Source organism: Cyclopterus lumpus, chromosome 14, assembly GCF_009769545.1.
Source record: "Cyclopterus lumpus isolate fCycLum1 chromosome 14, fCycLum1.pri, whole genome shotgun sequence".
Lineage (NCBI taxonomy): Eukaryota > Metazoa > Chordata > Actinopteri > Perciformes > Cyclopteridae > Cyclopterus > Cyclopterus lumpus.
Window position 1 is genome coordinate 23,284,496 of NC_046979.1, and position 21,388 is coordinate 23,305,883.

At 43.1% G+C, this 21,388-nt stretch overlaps 1 protein-coding gene across 1 annotated transcript in view; it reads left to right on the forward strand.

Annotated features, from left to right (window-relative positions):
* Positions 1 to 1,063: 1,063 nt before the first annotated feature.
* gdpd5a (glycerophosphodiester phosphodiesterase domain containing 5a) overlaps positions 1,064 to 21,388 on the forward strand; it is a 32,663-nt gene continuing 12,338 nt past the window's right edge. Inside the window, 8 exon segments of the mRNA XM_034551064.1 lie at positions 1,064 to 1,281; positions 6,756 to 6,930; positions 12,254 to 12,357; positions 12,594 to 12,687; positions 12,772 to 12,792; positions 12,794 to 12,832; positions 12,914 to 13,012; positions 13,867 to 13,960. Coding sequence (XP_034406955.1) covers positions 6,814 to 6,930; positions 12,254 to 12,357; positions 12,594 to 12,687; positions 12,772 to 12,792; positions 12,794 to 12,832; positions 12,914 to 13,012; positions 13,867 to 13,960 — 568 coding nt within the window. The 5' untranslated portion in view covers positions 1,064 to 1,281; positions 6,756 to 6,813.

Genomic DNA, 21,388 nt, shown 5'->3' on the forward strand with positions numbered 1-21,388 from the left:
TCCCCTAGTTACTAGACATAAAGTCTTTTTTGTTTCAAATGAGGCAGCTCTACTTTACTAAATTAATTCTGATGCCTGATTCAAAGTAAGCCATCAATCGTGTGAAAAGAGACTCTTTGGATTTTCTTTTGCAGGAGCAAAATTATTTAAAACATATTAATATTGAATTAACAGCAAAGAAATACAAAAAAAACAATATTGTACCCTTTATTATTGATATATGCATTTGAATTTAAGATGTTGATTAGTAATACATTTGCTAATGCTTTATAAATGATCTATAAAAAAAGAAGATAAAATAGAACTGTATTAATCCTGAAATAAATTATTGTGCCAAGAATCTTGTTCATTAAAGAATAGTAGCAAAAACAACCAATAGAATAAAAAGTAAAGACATATGAACAATAACAATCATTGAGTATTAAATAAATAATACTGCCACCATTGCAAAATACAATACAATAGCAATACGAGGTAAATAAAAACTGTAAACAAATTCAACTAAAATAGAAAAAGTAAAAAACGACAACAAAGATTATACAACAAATAAAGCGTTTCAAAAGTGACACTAACACCAGAGCCTCGTGGAAACTAACATCTTGTCATATTGAGCATGATCTTGAGAGAATTGATATTAGTATTAAAGTATATTGCACACAGATTCATGTGTTGCCCACACCTGACACCTGCGCAGTGCTCGCGCTCTGACTTCTAATCTGATTGCTTCCAGGTGTTTTCACAGGTGTTGCATTGTGGGTAAAAGTGACAGATCATTGAGTGTGGTATTTAGTGTTAAACATCACAGGCAGGCTTTTGAAATAGAAGTGATTATCAACTTGTATGTCGGGTGCGTTATTAGCTGAATACCGACCGGACCGTATCTAAAGGGATAACATTTCTCTAACGGGACTCTCCCACCGCTCCGGTCCTTTAACCGGCGGCAGAGACTGCGTGCCCGCTGTAAAAAGCCCCCGGTAGAGTCCCCGGTAGAGTCCCGTGACCGGTCTCACCGTATCTTTTGCAGCGTGCTCCACAGCTCCGCCCACACCGTGTCTGACGGATTACACTTTGTTGAGCTCTTTCTGTGAGCGCTGAAGGTACGTCTTTACCCACGGGGAAACTATCCGGTAAGAGTTGTAGGTTAACCCGTTAAAGCCGGAGGCTGATGAGTGCCTTCACAGACTTCTGTGAAGACAGGATGTCAACATCCACGGAGATAACCGGTTAACCGACAGCTTCCTCGTGTGGCCGGGGCACAGAAGAGAGCGGGCCGCCGTGGAGGTAAGGTGTGTGTGTGTGTGTGTGTGTGTGTGTGTGTGTGTGTGTGTGTGTGTGTGTGTGTGTGTGTGTGTGTGTGTGTGTGTGTGTGTGTGTGTGTGTGTGTGTGTGTGTGTGTGTGTGTGTGTGTGTGTGTGTGTGTGTGTGTGTGTGGTGTGTGTGTGTGTGTGTGTGTGTGTGTGTGTGTGTGTGTGTGTGTGTGTGTGTGTGTGTGTGTGTGTGTGTGTGTGTGTGTGTGTGTGTGTGTGTGTGTGTGTGTGTGTGTGTGTGTGTGTGTGGGTGTGTGTGTGTGTGTGTGTGTGTGTGTGTGTGTGTGTGTGTGTGTGTGTGTGTGTGTGTGTGTGTGGTGTGTGTGTGTGTGTGTGTGTGTGTGTGTGTGTGTGTGTGTGTGTGTGTGTGTGTGTGTGTGTGTGTGTGTGTGTGTGTGTGTGTGTGTGTGTGTGTGTGTGTGTGTGTGTGTGTGTGTGTGTGTGTGTGTGTGTGTGTGATATAGGGGTCTTTAGGTTTGGCCATGATGACTCAAGATGAAATAGCATTGTTACTGTCTTGGCAACACGACATTGTGACATGATCACAGACTGGATTATTTTGATCTGCCTCCATTTCCCATCATGCATACAACCTTTGGAAAAGGTTTTTTTCTGGCATGGAGGTTCTCTGGTTAATTAAAACAATACTGAAACTAATCCATTGTCCCCATAAACATGGTTGAATGTTTGTTAGGTTATCGACCTGTAGTGGGTTTCTTGAAGTGGTCTACAACCAAGTGGTGATGTCACCATCTGTTGCAGATGAATCAAGCTTTAATCACATTGGTCTGATTAGGAGAAGACGTATCCGACTTCCAATCTTCCTCCCTGTCTGTACCCGGCCTTGCTGCATGTGTCAGACCAATATCACCTTCAATAAATCAGGTCGCCTCAGAACCGACGGGTGTTGCCAGGCCGACGAACACGGTGTCCTGTTCATAAGCTGAAGACCATGTCGTATGGAGACTTGATGGTTCCAGAGAACACCATCTACTGATATGAGCTCAAAAAGCAGCTTTGTTTCCCAGTTGCCACCCTCCCTTACCCCAACCCGGGTAATGAACGTGTGGCACTAATGGAAAGTCTATTTTTGGTGAAATCCACTGAAAGATTAAGGGTACTATTAATGCATGCATATATAAAATTCATGAACTGAGTGAACGATGGAAGCCTGGAATGAGGCGACAGTGACCGAGACATAAAGGCTAATAATAGACTCTTATGGCAGAGTCTCTGTGGCAATCGGTCGGCTGAGACTTAGTAAGTTACAATGCATCATCATTCAATGAGCACATGGGGCCCTGGAGGCGTGCTCACAGTGACCAGGTTACTTGGCAGGGAGGAGAGTAGTGGCAGGTTCCTGAGTGGGAACTGGTCTGAAGCCAGTGTAATGAGAGCCACGCCAAAGGCCTACTGGATACGGAACAGAAGCTACCAGAAGCCACGGAAAACCAAAATGCAAAAGAAGAGCTCTTTACACCTGAGGCTCCAATCAACAGCACAGCTGCTCCAGCTGACTCCTTACAGCCCCCACACCGGAGCAAGTTCCACCAATGAGGTGGAAGTTATGCTTCTGCTAATGTGTAAATGCAGGTCCCTCAAAACTAGCGTTCGTTGAGTTCAAAACCGTCTGCGTCAAGTGTTCTCGTGTGTGTGTGTGTGTGTGTGCGCTGTAAATAGAACTTGTTGGAAGATATTCCTTCAAAGACGAGCTGGTTTATGCTGCACACATATCTGTCAAGTGTTCATGGAAGTCCTGAATCTTTTAGACAGCGAAACGAGCGCTGTCTTTGTTCTCTGCACGGCTTCGCTCTATTGAAACCAGGGCGACGTGAGAACTAAGAGCACAATATTTTCACCAAATACCTTGATATTGTAAGCTTGACCGTTGGTGCATTGGTTCACATAATAATTACACACTGAGATTTTTGATAAATTATCTCCAGGTTAAAGGCAAATAATAGAACAGCTACAACAGAAAATGACATCAAACCAGCAAAATCACATGTGGCATATTACGATATCCAAACTTTAAGATGATATTCAGTCTTGATATATTGCCCTTACCAAAACCATCTGACTATCATGGCATTAACTGTGATAACCGACTGAGACCTGTACTTCATTTCCCTGTAATCCACATGAGTACATTGGCTTTATTCCCGTTCGTCCAGTTTACACCCACTGGGAACGATATGTGAATATGGGAAGTCAAACTTTTCATCACTGCATCCTGTACCAGACATCATTGATGTGGAGTTATTTTCAGTTATCTCTGTACAGAAGCTTGAACTCACGCAGCTATAGAGGAGCGAAGGGTCTCAACCCTGACTGGGCCTAGTTTACCTCATGATCACCGTAATACTGTAACGATAGCGCCATGGTAAAGAGAACACAATGACACAATAGGCCGACCTGGCTGGAACAGGGCCCGGTGATTTCAGCTCCAGTTGGCCCTTGTTTTGAGGATGGGGTCAGGATGTGAATGCTGGGGATCTGCCAACTCTTCTGAATCTGGGAGTTCTCATATAATAACAGTGAAAGAATGCAGATCTGCATAACTATTTCCCCCTCTTGAAGATTGTTGTATAGATGAAGGTGAGCACTGAATCATACATAAAAGGTCACACTGATCCCCTGAGAATACCTATACAGCATGAGACACACACAGTACCCCATTGTACTGTAGTTTTAATGGAGTGCATAGATGGATAGGAGCCAGGTGGAATAGAGCTTTGAAATGTTTTAAAGCAGTATTTGTATTTTAGCAGTTTGTCCAAAAAGTGTCATTTTAAAAAGACATTGTATTGTAGACAAGACCATTGCTGGCGTAAAGTCCATCTCTAGTCCTCAAGCTTTGATGCCAATGTTTACACCAACCAACTGAGAGAGAAGAATAGTCATTTTCAGTTTTTAAATAATGCAATGATCCTAATAGTAACATGGTAATGATACACAATATTTCATTTGAGAATGTTGATACAATTATACTGTATGAAATAGAAAGCCTAGTTGCTGACTAGGACCAGTATTTTTATATTTCATGCACTTCTACATCTTCAACTCACAAATTTGTCATTATTTACCTTTTTTAAATCTCTGAAAATGGAAAGTGACATGGAAACGGAGTGTTGGTCCCTGTAATGCAGTAATTCCTGTGCACGATAAGGACAAAGGAGCAGTTTGTTTGGTTAAGGACTGTAGACCAGGAAACACGCCCTTATCTGCCTCATCTGACCGGGCCGTTCATTGCTGCCTTTATCAAAAAAGATGCACAGTAAAATGTGTAACATTTTATTTCAGCGGAGTCTTCACCTCGTATTAGGTTTGTCTCAAACCTCGTCCTCGTGGTCCGGTCTTGGCAGTCATCCATGCTCGTGGCGTGGGTTACATTGGGATCCACACCACCATATTCAATTCAATTCACTTTATTTTCTATAGCCCAATATTACAAATTTGCCTCAGAGGGCTTTACAATCTGTACACATACGACATCCCTGACCTTTGACCTCACATCGGATCAGGAAAAACTCCCCAAAAATAACCTTTGACAGGGAAAAAAGGGAAGAAACCTTCAGGAGAGCAACAGAGGAGGATCCCTCTCCCCGGATGGACAGATGAATAGATGTCATGTGACCTGATGAACAGCGATGTGTATTCATAAGTTGTGAAGATCGATTCCCACCACGCCCTCTGCAGTCATCTGTGTGGTGTCAAAGCAGTGATCTCATTGAATGAGGAGGTCTTGGAAGCTTGGGGTGTCCAGACTGAGTCCAGACACTGGCGGTCATGGCACCGCCCCTTAACGAGGCTCGGCAGGCTTTCATGCGTGCACGGTGTGGTGGCAATTTGGCTTAACGGCCATCAAGTATCTTTACTTGACCTCCTCGGCAGTATTGCCAGTCACCCAACCATGAAGACAATTCACTAAATGAAGACTTACAGCCATGCTAGCAGCTCTGTGAGGCTACACTTGGGTGGGGATGGCCCATTGTTTCGACGGCCTCATTATTCTGGTACCCCAATGGTTCTAAAAATGTCCCATTGTTGCCCCGAAAACAAACAACCCTTGTTCAAAAGGCCCATTGCTCTGAAGATGCAACAAAGAGAAGCACACTGCTAATTATTCCTCAACTTCATGTAGATTGTTGTGGCAATATAGGATTTAAGTCATGACACGCCACTCTGTATTTTTCTTACTTGTCGCCGTCGGTTGGTTGGTTGGTTGGTTGGTTAGGTTTAGGCATGAGGCGTGAGATTAGTCAGGTTTAGGGTAAGCCTATCAGAGGCAGAGTAGGGGGGTGGGGTGGGTTGGGGGTCATGTCATTGCCATGATTAGAACAACAAAATATTGCAGCCGGTTAAGAACGTCATACTGCATAATAATTAGCCATGTGCTACGGTTTGTGGCTTTCAGGTCAAAGGCACATTTTTAACTTTTATTTTTGTGCTGTCGGTACAATGACTTGGCACAGCAACTACTATCAGCATGCTAATGTGCTTACTGTGACAATGCTTACACACTGATATCAAGGCTATATTTAACAGGTTCACCATCATATTTAAGATTGTTGGCATGCTAGCATTTACAAAACGTTGATGGGTATTTAGAGGTATCTGGTTATACACCAAAATATTGGACAGATTGAAACATTGGCCTGAAGCTGGTGCTAATGTATCTGATTGCATGGCAATCCATCCAATAGTCGTGAATATCCTGTATTGAAATTGGAACCAAAAATATCAAGGTCATGTTGGCACGAGAAGAAAAAACACAAGGATGACCATGAATGTCTGTACAATTTATTTGAACTATCTATACAATATGTATTGAGATATTTCAGTCTGGTCCAAAGAGGTGGAATGGCATTGCCATCTACAGTATAAAACGTTTCCAGTATGTGTATATATATATATATATATATATATATATATATATATATATATATATATATATTATACACAAATTTGTATTGACAGGGAAGAAGTTTACTCGGATGATTTCTTTTCCAGCATTTATTTGCTCCTGCAGAAGACAATAAAACACACATATATTGTCTTACAAAAGGTAAGAAAAAAATAAAATGACAAGTTTTAGACACTAATATTTTCTAGCTATACGAGTTCCGATCAAATTTTCAGCAAACTGGTGGCGCAGTGAGATATAACACATGCCTTGAGTGTGGGAGTGAGTACCCGTTCATTGCTGCTCGCAGCTTTAATTATTATTATTATTATGTCAGTCCCAGACATGACTCATGATTGAAAAAAGTGTGTTGGCTTCCTCCACCAGGTGTTGTTACTCCCAACAAGAGCCAGGACCGTCAACATGTTCAGTGTTTTGTGAAAATATACCTGGGCAACATGACGTGACATGGCGTGTTGATGAAAGTTGTAATTGTTGATTCAAAAGCGTGTTCTGTTTAGTAACCCTTTGATCTTCCCCAGGGTTCCCAGTCCTGTGTGGGATGTTAATGGACTGGTGTCGCGTTGAGGCTGAAGGAGCATGGTGAAACACCAACCCTTGCAGGTCTATGAGAAACAGGTCTTTGTGTCCTTTGTCACTGGGATCTATGGTTGCCGCTGGAAACGCTACCAGCGTTCCCAAGACGACAGCTCCAGGGTAAGACTGATCATTAAGTATGAGTATCATGATAATGTATAGAAGTTCAAATATGATTTTCTTGGTATACTAATTACTTTATATTACTGTCCCAACTTTGTTGTACTACTGTAGATGTTGTATTGCTGATGGGTGAGCCCATTATGGCTGGTTACTGTTAGGGTGGGCTATTTTAGTACCAATACAATACTTATTTCAAGACCTTACTTTGAGAATGTATTTTTCTACTAAACCATTCCATTGAACAAAAGAAGGTCTGGAACGTTACACTTCTCCTTTCTACTCTTGCTAGTGATTAGCTCCATTGCCCCACCTCAAACCCTTGGCCCATGTCCCGACCATTCTTAGCCTCAGAACATTGACTATTGGTCTCATCGATTTATGTTTTGATTTATGATTTAGCCTCTGGGGACAATGACCAATATTTGCCTCCAGATTCTGCATTCATATGCACATATCTGTGTAAAGCAGATAAGTCATTCAGTCTTTACACAAACAAAGAAACGGTGTCATCCTTCAACTGCTTATTACACGTGGGCTGTAATAGGCATGAAGTGTGGTTATTAAGATGATCATCATGATCAGGTGCTTCAGCCACAATATTTACAGTGCATCTGCTGTTTTTAGTTGTAACCCGCCTTACTACTCAGTCACCACATCTCCGGGGAGTTGAAACAGAAGTGTGTACCGCTTCATGAAGGGAATGTAAGTCCTCTCAGTTGTAACAAGAAACATGATATGGTAACAGGGTGTATTCATCTATGATCCGTATCTTTAGTTCCACGTATGCTACATGTACGCAGGGATCTTGTAGATATACGTATGGAAAGTAGATTGAGTGTCCATTATCTTACTGTACATAATGTACAAGATAATGGACACGCTCCTGCTGACAGAGCGCTGAAACCTGATCGCATCTCAGGAATAAATGAGCTATTTTCTTTGTGTGGTTCTGAAGGGCAGAAAATAGGTCAGGCTTTGTGAAAGGCAACACAAAACGGTACCCCGACGTGCATTCAGGCGTTTTGATTATGGCATAAGGGCCTTCTTTTATGCTGCTGAAAATAAAATCCTGTCCATTTAGAAAATGTTTTTAGACCATAACAAGATGCAGGGCAGTGTTCAAAGTTTCAAAGTTTAGCTTTATTGTCACTTCTTCCATTTGTGCAAACATACAGAAGATCTGAAAGTACGTTTCTCTCTTGTCCAACATAAAGTGATTGTAGTAATAATAATAATAATAAATAAAAGTAATAAAGTGCAAACAGCTAACAACAACAACAAAGAACATGTAAACAATATATAAAGCAGCAGTGTTGGAGTCTAAATTAAATTATTATACTTGTCCTTTTTTATCTTTCTTCTGTGTTTTGTAAAGTATCTAATTAATGTGTGTAAGTAATGATTGTAAGTCGCTTTGGATAAAAGCGTCAGCTAAATGACATGTAATGTAATGTAATGTAATGTAATGTGTAGCTTCATTCATTTGAGCTTCACTTGAGCAACTTGTTAGATAGTTTAGGAATTCTCACACTTTAAAAGATTTAATTCATTAGAGGTTGATGTCATCCCAATTCTTTTTTGTTGTTGTTGCTGAATTCCTAAGTGACTTCTAGACCAGGCCCTAGTAACTGGGGAAAACGATCCTCACAATGAAGCAAGTAGGAGAAACAGTGCAGTGTTTGGACACCCAGCTGTGTTGGACGCCCACTGGGCAGCCGCAGCCACTGCTGCTGGACGTCGTCTTTATCACAAAGAGCCAGTGGCTCGGACGTGAGTTAGTCCATTACTGAATGTGTGAGGCGGGCACTGATGGAAAAATACAAGCGCACAGCTGCCCCCTCTTTGTCTCCATTTACAAAGATTAATGTACACACACACACTGAAGCAGAGAGGTTAGCATTCATACACTGACATGCTGTCTGTTCTGTGTGGCTGATTCTGTCATCAGGACAGTCTTTTATTAGGACGGATTACAACCTCAGTGCTTCTTTCATCAGTACTCTGAACCGCTGCTTCTACTTCATCACTTTTCATGGATTGTGGAGGTCTGGATCGTGGTCCATGCCTACTACTAATTATTCATAATTTGTCATATTCATGTAATGTGTTTATGTAACTCTGTAACTCTGTTCATCTGGTCACATGACATCTATTCATCTGTCCATCCGGGGAGAGGGATCCTCCTCTGTTGCTCTCCTGAAGGTTTCTTCACTTTTTTCCCTGTCAAAGGTTATTTTTGGGGAGTTTTTCCTGATTCGATGTGAGGTCAAAGGTCAGGGATGCCGTATGTGTACAGATTGTAAAGCCCTATGAGGGGAGGTTGTGATTTTGGGCTATACAAAATAAACTGAATTGAATGACTGTTTTAAAGCTGCCTCAATCAATATGTATTAACACTCGATCACATGACTGTTTAATTTGATGAGGTCCAACCACTTAGAGGATACAGCTTTTGTTTTTACTCACGCTTGGTGCCATAGCGTGAGCCTCCGTAGACTAGCAACCTCCGAACATGTACCTGTAACCCAGAGGTATAATTTAGACTGCAGGTGTAACATGCAAAAAGCCCTAAACCAACTTCCACAATGCCAAGGAGGGATTGTAATTATCTGTAAACTCGTATCCCATATTCATGGGCTAATTTATTGCCTTTGCACAAGCCCTGTAAAGAAACACGCTTAGCATTATAACGAAACAAAGCGCCATAGACCTTGAGTCCTAACATTGGCCGTAGTTTGTTTATACTCCGCTCCACTATTAAAACGTATGTATATAATGTATACACTGCCGTAGCCTCGTTACCCGGAGCCAGTGAATCCCGCGTGACACCATTACTCGGGTGAGTTTGACTGGGCCAATACCCTATAGGTGCCGTTAATTCACGTCAAAATATTTAGCTTCTTTGCAAAGTCTTTTTTTCTGAATATTCAAACAGAATATGATGTTCCTACGAGTCATGTCAAATTCTGAATATTTTCATATTCAGAATAATAGTGTAAGTGTGCATTAGTAGTCAATGTTGTGTCTACAGTTTGTAAATGAATGCAAGTTTTTGTTAAATATATATGGCTCAGGAATGTGAAATGGAGGTAATGGAGGTGATGAGATGTAGTGAACGTGTTTTCGTACTCTACTAACCATCAAACAGCTTTTCTCATCTGTTTTTCAAGCACAGATATACTGTTTTGTAGATCCCCTCCGACTTCGTTTTTCTTGTGTGTTTGTATCCATTTGACAAATTCTTTTATTTTTGTATTTAAGCTTTTTATTTGTCTCCATTTCCAGAAGGATTTACAATAACACAAAGGCAGCCCGTCTTGAGCAGGTGTTACTCACTAGGAGATTTTCTCAGCCAGGATTACCTGACCTGTTAGTTACAACCTTTCTCTATTGCAAGCCCATTTAGAGCGGAAACCACAATGCAGAACACTTTAGAATAACCAGGGCGGGATCATATGTGACACACATTTTGGGAAGTGGTCAATTGGAATCATTGTTTCTCAAAGTCCATAACAGTGGCTTATGTCTAGGACGCCCTTCCACTGTTTGGTGCACGAGGTGAATTGACAATGTGACACTTGCTCAGTGCCGAGTACTTTACACCACCCCTCACATGGCATTAGCTCCCAATCCTGTTAACTACTGAAGGGACGAGTCCTTGAGTGCTGCACAAGCTCTCCTTTGTACCTTTGTTCCACATGTCATGCCGGTAGACTGTACAGTAGCTAGAAGGGCACCCGGAGAGCACAGACCTCCACCAAGACTGTGTCCATGAGTTAATACCACATGTGTGTAACTGCACTCTGATTTGGATCCACTTCAATGGGTTCTTTCTTGGCTCATGCTCAACCCTTCCACCAAATGTCATGACAATCTGTCCAGTAGTTTTTCCATAATACCAAAATGGTAGAACTGGGTACACTACGCTGCCCGAGGAAGGATCTAGTCATCATGACTGACGAGTCACAGACAAGGGTTCCACAAACATGAGAAAATCCAATGGAACGTGAAAAGTGATTTCTGGGAAGTGCAGCGCAAAGACACATGGTGATGGACACATGTCATTGCATGCAAGATCTTATCAAAAACAAGTAAAAATAGTTATTGTATTCATATAAGAGGCTGAGAAACAAACTGCTGTAGATCCTAAAAGGGTCTGACATTATAACGTTTAAATAGAATTTGATTATGAGGAAAATTTAGGTTGATTTGTGTGGTAATTTTTTCAGCCAAGCGTAAAAGATAATCTGCATCCTTCTAAACAATAATTTTTAAAAACAGTGTATTACTGTTTTTTTGCCATTTGGGGGCAGCACAAACAAGCTGTAAACACCACATTGACATGTTATCACCCCATTAAGTTGTTATGCTTAACAAGTAAAGTAATATCTACTCTGGTTGTAATAGATAGCAAAATCCACTTCTGAAAACCAAGTGCCTTAAACCTGCATCCTCTCTCCTGACCACCAGGGGGTGACTCCTCTGGTTGTATAGAAGTCTATGCTTCATGTGGATACATTTACATCTCTCCATTGCACCTTATTAACTCTGCTTCCTCCCCGGAGTCGTTGTGACTTCACGTCTCATAGGGTCCATTGGACCTGGAGGTGTCTGATGCTGGTGAGCCGGCCTCCCACCTTGGCCCTGCTGATGCCCCGCCCCCCTCCTCTCTACCTCCTTCTGTTTCATGGATTGGAGTTCCATTCATACATTGTCATATTCATGTAATGTGTTTATGTAACTCTGTTCATCTGGTCACATGACATCTATTCATCTGTCCATCCGTGGAGAGGGATCCTCCTCTGTTGCTCTCCTGAAGGTTTCTTCCCTTTTTTCCCTTTCAAAGGTTATTTTTGGGGAGTTTTTCCTGATTCGATGTGAGGTCAAAGGTCAGGGATGTCGTATGTGTACAGATTGTAAAGCCCTCTGAGGCAAATTTGTAATTTGTGATATTGGGCTATACAAAATAAACTGAATTGAAATTGAATTGAATGTGTTAAAGCTGCATTCTCTCTCCTGACCACCAGGGGGTGACTCCTCTGGTTGTATAGAAGTCTATGCTTCATGTGTTAAAGCTGAATAAGCTCAATACAGGCCTAATGTTCATTTAGTAAATTATGGTCATTTAGAGTCAAACAGACCATAAAGCAGGGGATGCTTTAGGGTGGGGCTACAAGCTGATTGACAGGTCACTCCCACTGCGTGTTAACTGTTAGTCTGCTGGTTGTTTGTTGCTGAGCGCGTAGGGCAGAACAAACCCTTCATGTTCTCATGAAGTAGTCTGTGTATGAGAACTGTTGCCTGTGCTTTTCCTTCACAGTGGGAGTGTACATGGTTCGTCATCTTGTGCAGTTCTTTCCTCCTGCTTCTCTTTTGGGCCTACTTCTGGTTGGTGGCACAAAATGATTTCAACGAGTTCAACTGGTGAGTCGGTTATCACACCATGTGACTAGAGTATTTGAGTATAAATCAGATGATGTTGTGAACAGCAGGGTGCGACAACCAGACCTGCCAACTAATGTATTTTGAAACTTTATGGAGAACTAATGCCATTGTTTAGTGGGTTCAGGCTGCAAAGCCAAGGCAAAGTTCTCCTTTTTGACGTCAATGACTTTTCCCATGCACATTGATCAGTCAAGCCTCACCTGTTGCCATTCCAGGTTGGTATACAACCGCTCTGGAGAATGGAGGGACGAGACAATCCCCATCCTCGCATCCACCACCGTGGGATTCAGCTACATCACATTCTTATTGGTAATGGTTCCAGCCCTAGATGTTAGCATACTTGCTTATTGCTCAGTAACAATAAAACTGACTGAATGCGTCTTCTCTTTTCAGATTTTAGCACTTTTCCATATATTCCTTGGGCCAGCAGCTAAACCTCTACTGGGTTCACAAGGTGCTGTGATCTACCATCACATTTCTGCCATAGATTTGTTGCACAACTCCTCCTGAAATCAAAACCTCGTTGTCTCCACAGATAGGAGTTTTGGCTACATTGCTCACCACTATCTCTGGCGTCATCTCGGTCGATGACGTATGGGGAGATGAGTGGGACATCCTGCTGGTTTCACTGCAGGTTGGTCCACAATCAGAAGGACATGGCCGTGCATGAACTGCATGATTTGTTTTTGTTGTCTTTTACTTACAGTATGCATAGTGTTAAAGGGAGGTGTAATAAACATGAACATGGCAGCAGTTTTCCCATAAAGCGGCATAGATTAATCTTTTGATTGAAGGATTTAAAGCATGATAGTGGGGTATTGGTGGTTAAAAAATAGTAAGTTGTGGAAGCTCAAATATCTGCGTTATATCGTGTTTTTTTTAAGCTTAAAGGCATAGTTTAACAAGTTAGGAAGCTCTTTTTGTAGTTGTTGCCAGACTTACATGAGAAGTTTTATACCACTCAGGTCTGTTCAATAATAATGAGCCGACAGTAAGTTAGCTTAGCATAAAGAAATGAAGTCACTGCTCTAGTCCTGGCACATGATTGCTTTATAAAACCATAACGTGGTGAGCTTTTATGGGGTCGGTTGCAGATTGTCTTATTCATCATTCAGAACCAGGCCAGCTGTTTCCCTCCTGCTGTCACTCTATATGCTAAGCTAGGTAACCAGCTGCTGGGTTTAGCTTATTTCACATAAGAGTGGTGCTAATCAGTTGGTTACTGTTATCTAAATCTCTCTGTTCAAACGGATGTCTTGGCTCTTAAATATTGAAAGAGTACTGCGTGGTGTAGTGATAACACTTCCATTCTGGAAAGGGCTATTTCATCACCAACAACGCTCGTGATCAAAAACCTACAGCACACACATTGTTTTTGTGAGAAGAAAGAGCTCTGGTCATTGACCTATTTCTGACGTGCATTTATTATCTAAATGTCCTATCTAATAAGTGACCACCAACTAACAGCAGTGTTCTCCATGTGTTTAGTCCACAGCACCTTTCCTGCACATTGGAGCCCTGGTGACCGTCACAGCCATCAGCTGGTTGGTAGCTGGGTATGTGGTCCGCAGAGAGCGATCCAGTAAGTGTTGACTTTATTTCAAGTCCCTGTCATCAGCCGGGCAGAATGCACTTCTGGTTTATTTGGCTTATGGAGCCGTCGTGGTCTCGAGACAGTTCTACTACGGTCCCGGTCTTGGAATGGACCGTAATATGTCTTGGTCTCAGGCGTTGGCGATATGCTACAGCATCCTTGACTGATCTATAGGTTAGATCATCACCTAAAGCCGCATATGTCTCCTGTGCTTTTCCTGACAACACACACTGCAAAAGCAAAGTTTGCTCAGAGTCCGCCCAATTTCTTGCCCTTGCAACCCGTTCAAACAGTGAAAAAAACACATCTGGATCCTTCTCATTAAATGTAGGCAAAAGATGCAAATTATTCATCACACTGGGAGAGCGTGACGACGAACTTTCACCCCCTTGCAAAACATCCCCAGAAAGCTTACCATCTCTGATTAACTCGAACTTCGCCAGCTCTGTCTCCTGCCGCAACCTCTCAATTGCCACAAGCTTCTCCAGAGAAAACTAACAAAAGCAATTCTTTTTGCTGCTCAAAGCCCAACGGAACTGAACGTCCTTTTGCTGCTATCGCCTGACCTAGTCCCTCCAGTTTAGCAACCAGCACCCCTTTTTCAATCAACTGCAGTTTTACCATAGCCTTTACATTCTCCTTAAGTCGTTTATCACCAACACCACTAAGATCAAGATCATACTCCTCCGAGATTTTCCAGAGCTGATCTTTAGTGCAACGCTCCAAAAACTCCTCATGGGGAGCAGAGAAAAAGGCCTCTAACTCCACCATAACACAGATCAAAGGCTACCACTAAACACAGCAAGTAGTGAAGTGAAATGACAAAGAAACAATCATATGCCCCCGAATTAATGTGGAAGTCCCTCTGCCTGTCAAAACTAACGTACCTCACTGAACCCTAGTCTTCATGCAGATTAGCGGGAGGCTTTTTAAACACTGAAGCCAGCAGCTCGGTTAAGCCCCCAGCAAGCTGGTTACCCACCTGCAGCTCTGGATGTGTCCCCGAGACCACTGCTCTGGCCGCACACCACACAAAAATAAACCCCAAAGCACCCCCTCCAACAGAAAAACGCGATCCAACGGACCGCGTATCGTTCACCTATCCAGTGTAAGATTCGTGTTCAGAGCTCCGGGTCCCGTGGCCGCAGGAAATTCAGGACTCGAGTTAAAGTTTAACAATATTTAATGGCAAAGATAATACTCATGTAGCGTTCACGATCGTGGGGCCAGAAAGGAGGAACTCTCCACAGACGAACTGCAGCTCCCAGGGAGCCACAGACCGGGGCTGTCTCGAGTCTCCAGACCAGTAGAACCATGTCTCCAGACCAGTAGAACCATGTCTCCAGACCAGTAGAACCATGTCTCCAGACCAGTAGAACCATGTCTTCAGACCAGTAGAACCATGTCTCCCCAGAACAAATGCTCGGTCGTTAGTCTGGTCATGCAAATTAATTCACACCTAAAGGTTAGTTCCATTGGTCAGTTCAAAGGATGCCGCAGTTCTGTTCGCTACGCCAATTAGTAAAACTAGCGGGGTCAAAGCTCACTCTTCTGGTCAAGGACAGGAAGTTCCCCTTCACAATAAAACCCTATTATCCTGCCTTCCGAATAAAAGCAACACATTAGGTTTCAATCGGCATCCATTTTAACTATTGTCTAAACAATAAAACATTCATTCATTCTCATGCATCATACAGTTAATCATTACATTTGTCATTAAAACAGAATAATAAAACAGTGATCCTCTCTTATGTTTCACAATACATTCCTCCAGAATATTCCTCATAATATCCCAAATTAATTATCATATCTTTCTTTATGTATTAATTTAAAACATAAACTTCTCTTATCTACATGTGCAAATATATAAAATCCACTACAACCTAACAGTCCCTCCTTTTATACTATTCCATAGTATAAACAACTTGTATTGGATTTTATTTCACCGCACTGTAAACATCACTGTAATACAATCTTTATTATCAATACCTGTGGAAGAAAAAACAATATCACTCCCTCCTTTTGACCCTGCTCTGCAAAGTAACTAAAGTCTAGGAGTGTTGTGATCAGATATGTGTCTATCTGTGCATATGTCTATGTGCATCTTCTTTCTCTGCACTCTCATCTTCTTGATGGTCTCCTTTCTCTGCATGTTCATCTCCTCCATGGTCTCCTTTCTCTGCATGCTCATCTCCTCCATGGTCTCCTTTCTCTGCATGCTCATCTCCTCCATGGTCTCCTTTCTCTGCATGCTCATCTCCTCCATGGTCTCCTTTCTCTGCATGCTCATCTCCTCCATGGTCTCCTTTCTCTGCATGCTCATCTCCTCCATGGTCTCCTTTCTCTGCATGCTCATCTCCTCCATGGTCTCCTCCTCTGCATTCCTCCATTCCTCGATTTCCTCGAGTAAAAGGAAAACAGCAAGTTCAAACACTATATATTTATTTTATTATCATCATACTTCTGTGATTTTTTTAATAATTTGAATCAATGTGTTAAAGGTGCACGATACTCCTCTGTTGGCAGCACATCTGTTGGTGAGGTCCATCACAGCAGGCAGCCAGGTACACAATGAAGGTCAACGATGGAGAGACGAGTGTAGCTGTGGAAAAGAATTAAAACACACAGAGCGGCTTTCTGCGCTGGCTCTAACTAAAGTTGGATATCTGAAATATATTTGGAAATAATTTCATATTTCCCGAACCAATTCTCTAACATGTCTGAGAAGTAGTCATTCTATTTCTATGTTTTCTTTTAATCTTCTCAAAAATTATTTCTTAAGGAACTGAATTATCCAGGTTCGGACTAGCAATCTCAAACTAAATTATCAAGGATCAGATTAGCAATCTCGAACTCCGTGTGAGGAACAGCTTCTCACCCGTGGGAGGAATCAACTATTAAATGCGCTTCTGTTGTCCAACGGAGTCTTAATTACTCGTCCAATCCCATCTATTTTAAATTATTTATCTCTTAATTTATTCATCTCTGCGGATTATATTAAATGTAATTGATCACTCTATGTTCTTTTAACTATTTCAAATCCTGCTAGGATCTGATTGTGAGCTGGTATTCGTCTGGCTCTCCTCTCTTGCTCGAACACCTACTGAAAGAGAAAATGAAATCTCTCATTTCTTCTCAAAAATATTTGCAGCTAGGTATTTTGTGCCATGACATATTCCAGCTATCTTTGACTTAATCGTCCGATTAGCTCTCTCGACTATACCCTGTGATTGTGGGTGATAGACTGCTCCGTGTGTGTGTGTAATTCCTAGGTGTCTTTCCACCTCTTGTAAGTGTTTGTTTGCAAAGTGTGTGCCATGGTCAGACCCTATTCTCCTTGGAACTTCATATCTCGGGATGAGTTCCTTCTTCGGCCATTTTAAGACTGTCTTTGAGTCTTCTTTCTTGCAGGGGATCGCTTCCACCCATCTGGTGTATCTGTCGATCATCACGAGTAGGTATCTGAATCCTCTCTTCCTGTTTTCTGCACGCATATCGGTGTAGTCGATGCATATTTCTTTGAATGGAGCATCTGGCACTGGGAACTCTCCTTGGGGACATCTGTATGGTCTTTTCATACTAAAATCATTGCAGGTGGGACATTCATGGTGATAGAGTTTCACCATCTCAGTCATATAGGATGCCACCAGAGGATGGAAACTTCCTCCTCTGTTCTTTTGGGATTCACGTGAGAGGGACCATGTGCCTGTTTGAGTCCTTGACACATCCTTGCAGGTGCCACTATGCCCATAATGTTAATCTCCAGAGTCCTTTCTTTTGGACGGCTCCATTGTGTCCCACTGATTCTGCTCTGCTCTGCTTCTTTCTGCATGAGCTTGATGTCTTCTATTCCGAGTTTTGGGAGTTCCGGTGCGGCTATGTCTGTCCTTTGTTTCACATAGCCTGCTGCCTTCTTTGCTGCGAGGTCAGCGGCTTCGTTGCCTTTTGCCACTTTTGTCTTTGTGGTCTGGCGTCCTTTACACTTCATCACTGCTACGTGTCGTGGTAGCAGGATGGCTCTCAGTAATTGCTTCAATTGACTTTTGTGCTTTTGTCAATGCCACTACTTCTGCTAGCTGTGCAGATGCTGGCTGTGCGATGATTTCCGCAGAAATGGTTGAATGTCTTTTCTCTTGTTGCTGCACGACTGAGTATGCGGCAATCTTCACATTAAGTCCATCGGCCATGTCGTTTGGCTTGTATGAGACTGTGATATGTAGCTGTTGTAAGACTTTTGAAATCTTATCTTGTCATCGAGAATGCACTTGAGGTCAACTAGGCAAGAACTCCATGTTCTGTGTCTTTGAGGTCTTGCTTCAGGGCTGCATTAAACAAACCCGGGCTATCTCTGTAGCCTTGTGGCATTACGGGTTTGGCACTTGAATGTTCTGTGCAATTGTGGCTTTGTTGATGGTTCTTAGGTCATGAACCATTCTCCAGCCTCTGTTACCGGATTTTTGGACTGGTAATATCTGTGTATTCCAGTTGGACTCTGCGTCGATGAGTAAGCCTGCTTCATACAATCCTTGAATTGTCTCTCGAATGCCATCTCTTTGTTCTTGTTGCAGCGGATATTGATAGTGCCAGACCGTCTCTTGATCTGGTTTCAAAGTCATTACCACGTTATGTTGGGTGGTGTGGCCAACATCATAGTCTCCTCTTGACCATATTTGTGGTGGCACTTCCAACATTTCATCAGTGGAGGGATGGTTCGAGTGTTCCCTTCCATGATTTCTGTCAAGGTCAAGTTGTCGGAGTTGTCCCTTGGAATACGAGTGTTGCTGTATTTTCCAATAGTCACTATCTGGGGTGTGGGACAGATATGGGGATTTGGTAGGAATCCACCTTTCTTTTGAGACTCTCCATCATGGGCCAAGGTTTCTTGCTTCATGACCTGCTCTGATCAGTAGTGTGATGTGAGGGGCAGAGTCAGGTTGCAGTGCATACCAGTCTCTTTTGTCTGCAGACAGTAAACATTCAGCTGCAACTCCTTCTTTTCCTACAAGTATGGCTTCTGTTCTGATGACTTCAGCTTCACCCTCCTTTTCTTCTTAGGCGACGGCGTAGTTGTAGGTGCAACGGTAGGGATCTTCTGGCATGACATATGGATGTTGTGTCATAATCCATGGCAACTATGGCACAGGTGATGATAGGTTCTCGCCCATTTGGAACCATTATTCACTGCGCCGGGCCCTCCGGGCCTCTTCATAGAAAATCCACATAATCTTCATCCTGCACTATTCTTGCAGGCATCTGGTTCTGGTTTGGAATGTGTCGTCCAAATCCTCCTCTTTGTGGGCTTCTTCTGCCTCTAGCTGCATCAGAGCGACTGTAACATTCCTCAGCCCTGTACCCAAGTCTGTCACAGATACGACAAGGTTCTCGCCACCTGTCTCTTCTGGATCCTCTGGACTTGTGTCTGTCTTTCTCCTCTTCTTTATATTGGTCCAGGGCTTTGCCCACTGCTTCCTGGATCTGGACGACGAGGTTGCTAACAGCAGCCATCTGCTTTCGCGCTTGTGGGCCGTGCTTAGCAGCCTCTGTGTCCTCTTTTGCTATCTGTAGCTTCAGGAGTCTCATTGACAGCTTATCTTTGGTTGCCTTTTCTTCTTCATCATACTCATGGTGTTGAGTGATGTGGTGTGTGATGTGTTTCTTCCACACTTCAAAGGTGGCATCTTTATGCCCATCGTATGTTGCTCACGACTCAACTTGGCCGGGAGACCTGCTATTACAGCAGCCTTCCACATGTTCAGGTATGTCAGGTTCCTGTCATGTCTGGTGCCTGTAGCTGATTCCCAGGCGTCAGCTGCTTTCTTCAGGTACACCATGGCTTCTTCATCTGACTTTAGCTTGATGCTGGCTAGGTTGGCCATGTCGGGAGTATCTCTGGGATTATATGGCTTGTATTGAGGTGTGCCATTGCTCAATGTCATGATAGGTGCCTGAATCTGGCATTTCCCTCTTCTTCTTCACAGCACACTGGGCTTGTTGCTGCCACTGACATCTGAGTGTGTCGCGGTGGAGGCTTGTAGCTTATGCCTTCCTTTGCTCTCCTCGGGAGGTGTTGTCGTGATCCCTGGAGGCTGTCTCCTCCTCTGCGCCAGTTGCAAGGCACAGTTAATTGACCGGAAAGGTCAAGCAGGGCTCCTCTCTTGTGAGATGGGGGTGGAGGGGGCTGGGGTCTTGATTTGGCTCCTCTTCACTGAGGTGTCGCAGTTGGCCATGCGATTAGAATGGAGGCTCAGAGCTGGAGGTGGGGGCTCTGAGCTGGAGGTGGGGTGCCACCAGGGCGCAGTCCATATGCGTCCATCGCCTGTTGTTCGGTTAGGGATGGCGTTAATGAGCGAGGGAGTGGTATCTGGGTGGGATCTATCTCCTATTTGTATCTATTGGGACGCTCTGAATTGGGGAGGTCATGACTTGGCGCCTCTGCCGGGCTTCCTCCTCTGCCTTTCTTACTGGTAATGTGATGGACTGACGTTGTCGTTATCCTGTTCTGACAGCTCTGCTTGTGACAGTGCACCTTCCTCCTCTGCCTTTCTTTCCCTCTCTTTCTTCCACCATAATTCTCTTCTCATTAGGTCCCTGTCTTCCTCCTCTCTTTGCTGACTTTGTCTAGCATCCCTTTCTCTGCCCTTTTCTCGGCCAGCTAATGCCCTCTGCAGCTGTGCGACCTTGTTCATCAGGTCTGCGACTGTTCTGCTTTCTGTGGAGTCAAACTCTACACTGCCTCCTAATAGTCTCTCTACTGGGGCCATGGTGTGTGGAGCTTCTCTTAAGTGGGCTGTGGGCGTACGGGGGAAGGTATTAACATATTATGGGATAGATGGAAGGGGTGGGAACGGGGGCTGATGGCAGAAGTACAGGGGCTGTCTCCATCGACAGCTCTTTATTCCTGTTTGTTTCTTCTTTGGGGTCTTTCGGGGTGTTGCTTCTTCCTGGCACCTCCGAGCAGTGTTGTCTTCATTCACTGCTATGCCATGTCGTGGCAGTCTTGCCTACACAATGGCTTCATTGGTTCTGGTGACGTCTGCTGATCGGGACGTGAACCAATTTTCCTTTTCTGTTTGTTACGTCAAGTAAACCCTCGGTATGACATTGCTGAACATATTTCCTCAGCTTCTTATTCAGTCTTTGGCTTGAACTATCAGGTTCATTGCAGCATAGAGGATGTCTTCAATCCAAGCGACCGGAGTCTTGATTGAAGTTGGCTCGACATTTTCCGAGAATCAGGTACTGACTGGCTTTATATAAGGAAATGTAAATGTAGAAGGAAAAATAAAATTTCAGATTAAAATTTATCCAAAAAATTAAAAATTAATTTTTAAAATAAATTAAAAAATAAAATATTTTCACACTGTGTCTAACGTGCAAGTGTGATGCGATTGGGAAAAATATTCAAGTTAGGAAGGG